The sequence below is a fragment of the Amblyraja radiata genome, chromosome 2 (assembly GCF_010909765.2).
Source record: "Amblyraja radiata isolate CabotCenter1 chromosome 2, sAmbRad1.1.pri, whole genome shotgun sequence".
Classification (NCBI taxonomy): Eukaryota; Metazoa; Chordata; class Chondrichthyes; order Rajiformes; family Rajidae; genus Amblyraja; species Amblyraja radiata.
The window spans coordinates 99,158,435-99,170,288 of record NC_045957.1 but is presented as its reverse complement, the minus strand read 5'-3'; the positions used below and the strand labels follow the sequence as shown (position 1 = coordinate 99,170,288).

Here is an 11,854-nt window from a genome sequence, read left to right as displayed (position 1 = left end):
GCTTTATTTCTCGACTGATTACTGATTAAAGTTCAAAAATATCAAAAGACTTTGAATTTAAAACGACCAGCTTCAACTGATGACGTCCCAATGGCTCGGCTAGCAGTGATCAGGAGGACCACGCCTCCAGTGGGGGCTACGGTTAGGGATTTGGTGCATTGGGGGAGCAGTAATTTTTTTCTCTCTCGTTTATCATTTATTTCACAGTTTGCTATGTTTGCATATTCTGTGTGCTGCAGTGTAAGAATTTCATTGTTCTATCTGGGACATATGACAATAAAACACTCTTGACTACTATCATTTAATGGAGTAATTAACCAATTTAATGTAGTTTTCTAATTCAGTTAAAATAGTTCCTAAGTTCTTAAATTCATAAGTGATAGGAGCAGAAGTAGGCCATCCAGCCATCAAGTCTTCTCTACCATTTAATCATGGGTGATCTATCTTTCCCTCTCAACCCTGTTCTCCTGCCTTCTAGGAGACAGTTAAAATAAATGTGTCAAAGAAACATATTAGTTACTTATGAATGAATATCACTGTTACATAATAAGAAATCTATCTTTCAAGTTCAATGCAAAAAGTAAAATATAAATAATGTACAAAATATGCAGTAATGTCTGGCATTTGTAACCGAATGAGTTGTACCTTGGACTGAGATCAGGAGAAGCAGACGCATTCAGTGTAGAAAGATGCAGCTTTAGACTTTTGTCTTTTCCATTCTTGAGATTAGTTGACTCATTATCCTGTCTGCTTCTGACCATAACGTTGCCGCCCCTGATGGGAGATCGGAAGCATATTGATCCTGAGAGCAGTGGTTGGTTAATTCCAAGAGAATTCCCAGCATTGATGGTCCTATTGTGATTTAACGATCGATTGTGGGATGTAAAATTAGCAGACACAAGTGATAATGGGGTAGTCTCATCAACTTCTTCTACCTCCTCTTCATCTTCCACAATTGAAGCAAGTTTCTCATTTAGGCTGCCATTCCCATTGGACTCTGACTAAGTGTGAAAAAAAAAATCAGTTCAAGGTGTCATAATGCAATAGCCAGGACCTTAATAGTTCTTTTATGTCTCAGAAGTAACTAAACAAGATGCGGGAAGGTTAAAGATCATTTAACAGAATAAACTAGAGGGGGGAAATATTTATTTAGTGCCTCTTTCAGCCTCCAGACCTCTCAAACACCAATAAAGTACCTTTGAAATGTCATTAAGAATGACATTTGCATCCTTATTAACAATGTTGAACACCATATCACACAATTGGATCCCTCAAAATAGCAATGAAATAGAGAAAAAAGCAGATCATCTGTTTATTTTACCCTTGTGTAAATATTGGCAAGGACATAGGGAATCATTAATTTTCTATTCAGCAGATAATATCTTTGTTTTACATCATGTTTATTACTTGGCAAATATATTACATTTCATCAGTGTGTAGGAAAGAACTGCAGATGCTGGTTTAAATCTAAGGTAGACACAAAATGTTGGAGTAACTCAGCGGGCCAGGCAGCATCTCTGGAGAGAAGGAATGGGTGACGTTTCGGGTCGAGACCCTTCTTCAGACTCTGACCCAAAACGTCACCCATTCCTTCTCTCCAGAGAAGCTGCCTGTCCCGCTGAGTTACTCCAGCATTTTGTGTCTACCTTTACATTTCATCAGTAGTGTTGAAGGTGATCCTAGGTTGTTAGAATTAAAGTTTGGAACTAATAATTAAAATTGTAAATAGTAATATTTTGTTTTGAATTAAGAATTTGAAAACATGCGTAACTACAGAGTAAGTAAAAATGTAGCAGCATACCTGGGATATCGGACAGGAATTTTGGGACAATCTTGAGATCCCCTGTAAAAATAAAGCAACAACATGAAAGTGATGTACTTTTATTCATTACGTTGTTGAGATTTGGATCACACGTTATGAAAGGGTGATACTGCCAGCATCAATAGAAATGTTGAAAAGGCAATGGGATTGTTTTTCTAAAGGGCCATCACAATGATAAAGATTGCATGGCATTGTTCTGTGCTGAAAGATACCATGATTTCATGAAATATTGGGACAGATTGTGAGTGAAAATGTCAGCAAGTCCATGACTTCTGCACATGCGTGGTCAAACAGAGAAGTCCCAAATTTATGTGACTGTGATTGTTGGATCAGCTTTCAAAGTGCACTGCCAATGGCCTTAGTGCCAAGTTCAAATCTTACAGAAAATCCCCAGAAATACTGCTGGATAATTGCCTCTTGGATCCTGTGCTAAGTTAGAAGAGCACTCGTTCACTAATGCATTGGAACATAAGCCAATACTTTATTGGAGTATTACACGGAGCACTGAGATTTGTTACTAATTTTAAAACCCTCACGCACCACTGCACTTTGTATGCTCAAGTTGGATGGTTTGCCCTGTCCACCCGCAGACTCCATCATTGGCATATCCTTATTTATAAGACTATCCTCGGTGTTCTTCCTTCATACCTGCAGAAGTATGTAATTCGAAAAAGCACAGGAACTTATCAGCTCCGCTCTGAGGACTTGTTCTTACTAACTGTACCTAAAGTCCGTACTGAACTGGGGAAAAGGGCATTTAGTTATGCTGCTCCCTTCGCATGGAACCAGCTGCAGAATGAACTAAAACTTAAGGAGCTGGTTTCTATAAACAGATTTAAATCCCTTCTTAATGATGTTGAAGCGGGTTCTTCTGTCTGTACATGCTTTGTTTGATGATGTTCTGACTGTGACTCTATTTATATGTTCTCTGTTGTTTAAAAAAAAAATTAAATTATTTTCTGTAACTGTGGAACTGTGCTGCTGCCTGTCTTGGCCAGGACTCTCTTGTAAATCTAAATGAGACTTCTCCTGGTTAAATAAAGGTTAAATAAAATAAAAAAAATATTCTTGATTCACAAGGAACTGCAAATTCTGGATTACAAAAAAAAATAAATCCCTTCTTATGAACTCTTCAGTCTTTTGGTGCTGGCTGCTAAAAACTTTCCAATCTGCTGGCCCACCACCATTCCTTACCACTGTGTCTCCTATTTTTCAGTTTAACATTTTCCTTGACCTAAACATAAAGTGCTGGTGTAACTCAATGGGCCAGACAGCATCCATGGAGGGAATGGATGGCTACGTTTGAGTCCAGAGGAGGGTCCCCACCTGAAATGTTGCATATCCATTCCCTCCACAGATGTTGTCTGACTCACTGAGTTACCCAAGAAATTTTGCATTTTATTCATTGATACATAGATACAGTAAATAGGTGCAGGAGTAGGCCATTCGGTCCATCAAGCCAGCACCGCCATTCAATGTAATCATGGCTGATCATCCACAATCACTACCCTGTTCCTGCCTTCTCCCCATATCCCTTGATTCCACTAGCCCTAAGAGCTCAAACTCATTATTTTTTTAATACATCCAGTGAATCGGCCTCCACTGACTTCTGAGGCAGAGAATTCCACAAATTTACAATTCCTCATCTCAGTTCCAAATGGCCTACCCTTTATTCTTAAACTGTGGCCCCTGGTTCTGGACTTCCCCAACATCGGGAACATGTTTCCTGCATCTAGTGTGTCCAACCCCTCAATAATTTTATATGTTTCAAAAAGATCCCCTCTCATTCTTCTAAATTCCAGTGAATACAAGCCCAGTCGCTCCATTCTTTCATCATATGACAGTTCCGTCATCCCGGGAATTAACCTTGTAAACCTACACTGCACTCCCTCAATAGCACGAATGTCCTTCCTCAAATTAGGAGACCAAAACTGCACACAATACTCCAGGTGTGGTCTCACCCGGGCCCTGTACAACTGCAGAAGGACTTCTTTGCTCCTATACTCAACTCCTCCCGTTATGAAGGCCAACATGCCATTTGCTTTCTTCACTGCCTGCTGTACCTGCATGCATACTTTCAGTGACTGATGTACAAGGTCACCCAGGTCTCGTTGCACTTCCCCTTTTCCTAATCTGACATATAACCATATAACCATATAACAATTACAGCACGGAAACAGGCCATCTCGGCCCTACAAGTCCGTGCCGAACAATTATTTTCCCCTAGTCCCATCTACCTGCACTCAGACCATAACCCTCCATTCCTTTCCCATCCTCAGGTAAAAATCAGCCGTCTTGTTCTTGCCACCAAAGTGGATAACCTCACATTTATCCGCATTATACTGCATCTGCTATGCATCTGCCCACTCACCCAACCTGTCCAAGTCAACCTGCAGCCTCATAGCATCCTCTTCACAGTTCACACTGCCACCCAGCTTTGTGTCACCTGCAAATTTGCTAATGTTACTTTTAATTCCTTCATCTAAATCCTTAATACATATTGTAAATAGCTGCGGTCCCAGCACCGAGCCTTGCGGCACCCCTCTAGCCACTACCTGTCATTTCCTGTCTGTCAACCAATTTTCTAACCATGTCAATACCCTACCTCCAATACCATGTGCTCGAATTTTGTCCACTAATCTCCTGTGTGGGACCTTATCAAAGGCTTTCTGAAAGTCCTGTTACATTACATCCACTGACTCTCCCTTATCCATTTTACTTCTTACATCCTCAAAAAATTCCAGAAGGTTAAAGCAAGATTTCCCCTTCGTAAATCCATGCTGAGTTGGATTGATCCTGTTACTGCTATCCAAATGCTGATCCAGAATCTATAGAACATTGGAAAATGATCACCAATTCAAGATTCTAGCATCTGCAGTTTCTTGTATCTCTATTTCCTTGACCTCCTTTGTTATCCACAGATCTTTCTGAATAGGGTAAATACCAGCTCAATGTTATGGATCAGCAGTTTGAATACCTGCCGCTATGCGTTACATAAGTTACAGAGAAAGGTTGAACAAGTTAGGGCTTTATTCTTTGGAGCGCAGAAGGTTAAGGGGGGACTTGATAGAGGTCTTTAAAATGATGAGAGGGATAGACAGAGTTGACGTGGATAAGCTTTTCCCACTGAGAGTAGGGAAGATTCAAACAAGGGGACATGACTTGAGAATTAAGGGACAGAAGTTTAGGGGTAACATGAGGGGGAACTTCTTTACTCAGAGAGTGGTAGCTGTGTGGAATGAGCTTCCAGTGAAGGTGGTGGAGGCAGGTTCGGTTTTATCATTTAAAAATAAATTGGATAGTTATATGGATGGGAAAGGAATGGAGGGTTATGGTCTGAATGCAGGTGTATGGGACTAGGGGAGAATACGTGTTCGGCACGGATTAGAAGCGTCGAGATGGCCTGTTTCCATGCTGTAATTGTTATATGGTTATATGGTTATATGCTTCTAGTGACTTGTTTCTTGATTTATTTCTCACCCATTTTAGGCAACTTCACCTTTGTGCTGTTATAATTGGATTAACATTAGCTCATTTAGATGGACAAATCCCAGAACTGATTCTTTATAATAACAGCTCTTAAATCTGTTGAAAGATTTCACCCATCACATATTCTTGATTGCTTGTTGGACTGATAAACATAAAATGTTTTAAATTTACATCGCCCAGGAGCTGTTGGTGAGGGAGGAGCGACGTCCGAGCGGTGAGTGTAAAAACCCATTGCGGGGCTTGTTTCAACAGAGGCCCAGGAGCCGTTGGTGAGGGAGGAGCGACGTCCGAGCAGTGAGTGTAAAAACCCATCGCGGGGCTTGTTTCAACAGAGGCCCAGGAGCCGTTGGTGAGGGAGGAGGAGCCAAAATCTGCAACGTTCCATTCGCAGATCACACTTCAAATTAAGTGGGCTTGAGGAAGCCGCTGATTGGTCGAACGGACTAGAGGAAGCAGCTGATTGGCTTGTATTGGTAAGGCTTTGTATTGTATCTAGGATAAGAGGGGGAAGAATGAGGGCCAGGGCAGATTTCTGTTCTGGATGTCAGATGTGGGAGGTCATGGGGTCTGATTGCCCTCCAGACGTCCACATCTGCGCCAGGTGCATCGAGATGGGGCTCCTAAGGGACCGTGTTAGGAACTTGGAGCAGCAGCTCGATGACCTCTGTCTGGTCAGGGAGAGGGAGGAGGTCATAGAGAGGTTACAGAGAGGTGGTCACTCCAAGACCACGGGAGGCAGACAACTGGGTCACAGTTAGGAAGGGCAATGGGCAGTGGCAGGGACTAGAGAGTACCCCGGTGACGGTACACCTTGAAAATAAGTACTCATGTTTGAGTACAGTTGGGGGAGACAGCCTACCTGGGGGTAGCGACAGCGGCCGGGCCTCCGGCACAAAGACCGGTCCTGTTGCTCAGAAGGGTAAGGAAAAGAAGAGGAGGACAATAGTAATAGGGGACTCTATAGTCAGGGGGTCGGATAGGCGATTCTGTGGACGCAGTCAGGAGACCCGGATGGTAGTTTGCCTCCCTGGTGCCAGGGTCTGGGATGTGGCTGAACGTGTCCAAAATATCCTGAAATGGGAGGGAGAGGAGCCCGAGGTCGTGGTACATATAGGTACCAACGACATAGGTAGAAAAAGAGAAGAGGTCCTGAAAGGAGAATTTAGGGAGTTAGGAAGAGAGTTAAGGAGAAGGACTGCAAAGGTAACAATCTCAGGATTACTGCCTGTGCCACGCGACAGTGAGAGTAGGAATGGAGCAAGGTGGAGGATAAATGCGTGGCTGAGGGACTGGTGCAGTGGGTATGGATTCAAGTTTCTGGATCATTGGGACCTCTTTTGGGGAAGGTGCGACCTGTACAGAAAGGACGGGTTGCACTTGAACTCGAGGGGGACCAATATCCTGGCGGGGAGATTTGCAAAGGCTAATGGGGAGTCTTTAAACTAGAACGGTTGGGGGGAGGGACTCAAATAGGGAAAGTTAGCAGTCAGTGTGTGAGGCAGGAGGCAGAGAAGGGTAGCACTCGGACCCAAAATGTAGGGGAGAAAGAAGAAAAAGACAATAAACAGAGAATAAGAGGGGGTGGGTTTCTTAAATGTGTATATTTTAATGCTAGGAGCATTGTAAGAAAGGTGGATGAGCTTAGAGCCTGGATTGACACCTGGAAGTATGATGTTGTGGCGATCAGTGAAACATGGTTGCAGGAGGGCTGTGATTGGAAACTAAATATTCCAGGATTTCGTTGCTTCAGGTGTGATAGAATTGGAGGGGCAAGAGGTGGAGGTGTTGCATTGCTTGTCAGGGAAGATATTACAGCAGTGCTTTGGCAGGATAGATTAGAGGGCTCGTCTAGGGAGGCTATTTGGGTGGAACTGAGAAATGGGAAAGGGGTAGCAACACTTATAGGGGTGTATTATATACCGCCAAATGGGGAGCGAGAATTGGCGGACCCAACACAGATCCCTGTGGCACCCCACTAGTCACTGGCCTCCAACCTGACAAACAGCCATCCACCATTACTCTCTGGCATCTCCCATTCAGCCACTGTTGAATCCATCTTGTTACTCCACCATTAATACCCAACAATTGAACCTTCTTAACCAACCTTCCATGAGGAACCTTGTCAAAGGCCTTACTGAAGTCCATATATATAACATCCACTACTTTACCCTCATCAATTTCCCGAGTAACCTCTTCAAAAAATTCAAGAAGATTAGTCAAACATGATCTTCCAGGCACAAATCCATGTTGACTGTTCCTAATCAGACCCTGTTTATCCAGATGCTTATATATATTATCTCTAAGTATCCTTTCCATTAATTTGCCCACCACTGACGTCAAACTAACAGGTCTATAATTGCTAGGTTTACTCTTAGAACCCTTTTTAAACAATTGAACAACATGCGCAGTACGCCAATCCTCCGGCACTATTCCCGTTTCTAATGACATTTGAAATATTTCTGTCATAGCCCCTGCTATTTCTACACTAACTTCCCTCAATGTCCTAGGGAATATCCTGTCCGGACCTGGAGACTTATCCACTTTTATATATTTAAAAAGTGTCAGTACTTCCTCTTCTTTGAATCTCTTAGTTTCCATAGCTACTCTATTTGTTTCCCTTACCTCACATCATTCAATATCCTTCTCCTTGGTGAATGCCGAAGAAAATAAATTGTTCAATATCTCCCCCATCTCTTTTGGCTCAGCAGATAGCTGTCCACTCTGACTCTAATGGACCAATTTTATCCCTCGTTATCCTTTTGCTATTAATATAGCTGTAGAAACCCTTTGGATTTACTTTCACCTTACTTGCCAAAGCAACCTCATATCTTCTTTTAGCTTTTCTAATTTATTTCTTAAGATTCTTTTTACATTCTTTATACTCCTCAAGCACCTCATTTACTCCATGCTGCCTATAATTATTGTAGATCTCTCTCTTTTTCCGAACCGTGTCCAATTTCCCTTGAAAACCAGGGCTCTTTCCAATTTTTACTATTTCCTTTCAACCGAACAGGGACATAAAGATTCTGTACTCTTAAAATTTCACCTTTAAATGTCCCCCATTTCTCTTCCACATCTTTACCATAAAACAAAATGTCCCAATTCACTCCTTTTAAATCCTTTTCGCATCTCCTCAAAGTTAGCCTTTCTCCAATCAAAAATCTCAACCCTAGGTCCAGTTCTGACCCTCTCCATAATTATATTGAAACTAATGGTATTGTGATCACTGGACCCGAACTGTTCCCCAACAAATACTTCTGCCACCTGACCTGTCTCATTTCCTAACAGGAGGTCCAGCACCGCCCCTTCTCTAGTAGGTATCTCTATGTATTGCTGCAAAAAACTATCCTGCACTCATTTTACAAACTCCAAACCATCAAGCCCATTTACAGAATGTGTTTCCCAGTCTATGTGTGGAAAATTGAAATCTCCCACAATCACTACCTTGTGCTTACTACTAATATCTGTGATCTCCTTACATATTTGCTCTTCCAATTCTCGCTCCCCATTTGGCGGTCTATAATAACCATATAACATATAACATATAACAATTACAGCACGGAAACAGGCCATCTCGACCCCTCTAGTCCGTGCCGAACAATTTCTTTTCTTCGGTATTCACCAAGGAGAAGGATATTGAATTATGTGAGGTAAGGGAAACAAGTAGAGTAGCTATGGAAACTATGAGATTCAAAGAAGAGGAAGTACTGACACTTTTGAGAAATATAAAAGTGGATAAGTCTCCAGGTCCGGACTGGATATTCCCTAGGACATTGAGGGAAGTTAGTGTAGAAATAGCAGGGGCTATGACAGAAATATTTCAAATGTCATTAGAAACGGGAATAGTACCGGAGGATTGGCGTACTGCGCATGTTGTTCAATTGTTTAAAAAGGGTTCTAAGAGTAAACCTAGCAATTATAGACCTGTTAGTTTGACGTCAGTGGTGGGCAAATTAATGGAAAGGATACTTAGAGATAATATATATAAGCATCTGGATAAACAGGGTCTGATTAGGAACAGTCAACATGGATTTGTGCCTGGAAGATCATGTTTGACTAATCTTCTTGAATTTTTTGAAGAGGTTACTCGGGAAATTGATGAGGGTAAAGTAGTGGATGTTATATATATGGACTTCAGTAAGGCCTTTGACAAGGTTCCTCATGGAAGGTTGGTTAAGAAGGTTCAATTGTTGGGTATTAATGGTGGAGTAACAAGATGGATTCAACAGTGGCTGAATGGGAGATGCCAGAGAGTAATGGTGGATGGCTGTTTGTCAGGTTGGAGGCCAGTGACTAGTGGGGTGCCACAGGGATCTGTGTTGGGTCCACTGTTGTTTGTCATGTACATCAATGATCTGGATGATGTGTGGTAAATTGGATTAGTAAGTATGCAGATGATACTAAGATAGGTGGTTATGTGGATAATGAAGTAGCTTTTCAAAGTCTACAGAGAGATTTAGGCCAGTTGGAAGAGTGGGCTGAAAGATGGCAGATGGAGTTTAATGCTGATAAGTGTGAGGTGCTACATCTTGGCAGGACAAATCAAAATAGGACGTTCATGGTAAATGGTAGTGAATTGAGGAATGCAGTTGAACAGAGGGATCTAGGAATAACTGCGCACAGTTCCCTGAAGGTGGAATCTCATGTAGATAGGGTGGTAAAGAAAGCTTTTGGTGTGCTGGCCTTTATAAATCAGAGCATTGAGTATAGAAGTTGGGATGTAATGTTAAAATTGTCCAAGGCATTGGTGAGGCCAATTCTGGAGTATGGTGTACAATTTTGGTCGCCTAATTATAAGAAGGATGTCAACAAAACAGAGAGAGTACAGAGGAGATTTACTAGAATGTTGCCTGGATTTCAGCAACTAAGTTACAGAGAAAGGTTGAACAAGTGAGGTCTTTATTCTTTGGAGCGCAGAAGGTTAAGGGGGGACTTGATAGAGGTCTTTAAAATGATGAGAGGGATAGATAGAGTTGATATATATTTTTTTATTAAAGGTAATCAATTACAATGCTTCAAACAACTTTATATCAAATTAATTCAATTTGCATTAAGTAAAACACTAGTAATACTTATCTACTATTTTTTTTAGAAATAATGATAGAAAAAGAATAGAACAGTTATAAATCATTAAGAGAGTGATTAAATAATAATTTGATTATATAAAAAAAATAAAATATAAACGAAAAAAAAAAAAAAAAAAGAAAAATGAAAAACCACAATATGTATTGTTAATAACACTACTACAAGTGATAGTATCAATAAAGACATATATGTTAATTCCAATATAAAAATGAATTATTCTCACCAAATCCCACAGGGTGCACGCCGAGCTGTGTTGCCAAGAACAGCTACTCCTCTAAATACTGTATATATGGAGACCATATCTGTTCAAAAGAATTATACTTGTCCAATAGGACAAATCTAATTCTTTCCAGATGTAACGTCTCCATCATCTCTGTTGCCCACATTTTGGTTGTGGGGGATAATGTTCCCTTCCAAAATTTCAATATGATTTTTTTCCCAATTATCAAACAGTAATCAAAGAAATTTCTTTGATTTACTGTAAGTGATAGATGTAAATCCGGAATTCCAAATATTATTAGCAGGGATAGATAGAGTTGACGTGGATAAGCTTTTCCCACTGAGAGTAGGGAAGATTCAAACAAGAGGACATGACTTGAGAATTAATGGACAGAAGTTTAGGGGTAACATGAGGGGGAACTTCTTTACTCAGAGAGTGGTAGCTGTGTGGAATGAGCTTCCAGTGAAGGTGGTGGAGGCAGGTTCGATTTTATCATTTAAAAATAAATTGGATAGGTATATGGACGGGAAAGGAATGGAGGGTTATGGTCTGAGTGCAGGTAGATGGGACTAGGGGAGAATACGTGTTCGGCACGGACTAGAAGGGCCGAGATGGCCTGTTTCCGTGCTGTAATTGTTATATGGTTATAAATGACATTGGCCCTGATTGAACTATAGTTGATTAACAGGGTTGAAGTAACAGGATTAAAATAACTCCTCTCCAACGGGAGTTCTGACAGACTGAGGTCATGTATTGCTGACCTCTATTTGTCTTGGCATTATCTTGCTGCCAGTGATCCCCGCTTCCCCGCAATCAGACTGAAGGAAGGCCCGGACCCAAAATATCACCTATCCATCTTCTCCAGAGATGCTGCCTGACCTGCTGAGTTACCTCAGCATTTTGTGTCTATCTTTCTCATTAAAATAACAGCATAATAGATCAACATCGCACAACTCCATGGGCGGCCACGGTGGCGCAGCCGTGGAGTTTCTGCCTTACAGCGCTTGCAGCGCCGGAGACCCAGGTTCAATCCCTGTCTGTCTGTACGGAGTTTGTACATTCTTCCCGTAACTTGCATATTTTTTCTGAGATCTTCGGTTTCCTCCTACACTCCAAAAATGTACAGGTTAGTAGGATGATTGGCTTGGTGTATGTGTAAATTATTCCTAGTCTGTGCAGGATAGTGTTAATATGCGGAGATCGCTGGTCGGTGCGGACTCGGTGGGCCGAAGGGCTTG

General features: G+C 41.6%; 1 protein-coding gene across 1 annotated transcript in view; it reads right to left on the bottom strand.

Moving 5' to 3' along the window:
- Positions 1-539: 539 nt before the first annotated feature.
- Positions 540-11,854, bottom strand: part of kcnh8 (potassium voltage-gated channel subfamily H member 8) — a 397,801-nt gene continuing 386,486 nt past the window's right edge. Inside the window, exons 12-13 of the mRNA XM_033039823.1 lie at positions 1,802-1,843; positions 540-1,001 (exon numbers count right to left, since the gene is read on the bottom strand). Coding sequence (XP_032895714.1) covers positions 540-1,001; positions 1,802-1,843 — 504 coding nt within the window. The remainder of the gene's footprint in view (positions 1,002-1,801; positions 1,844-11,854) is intronic.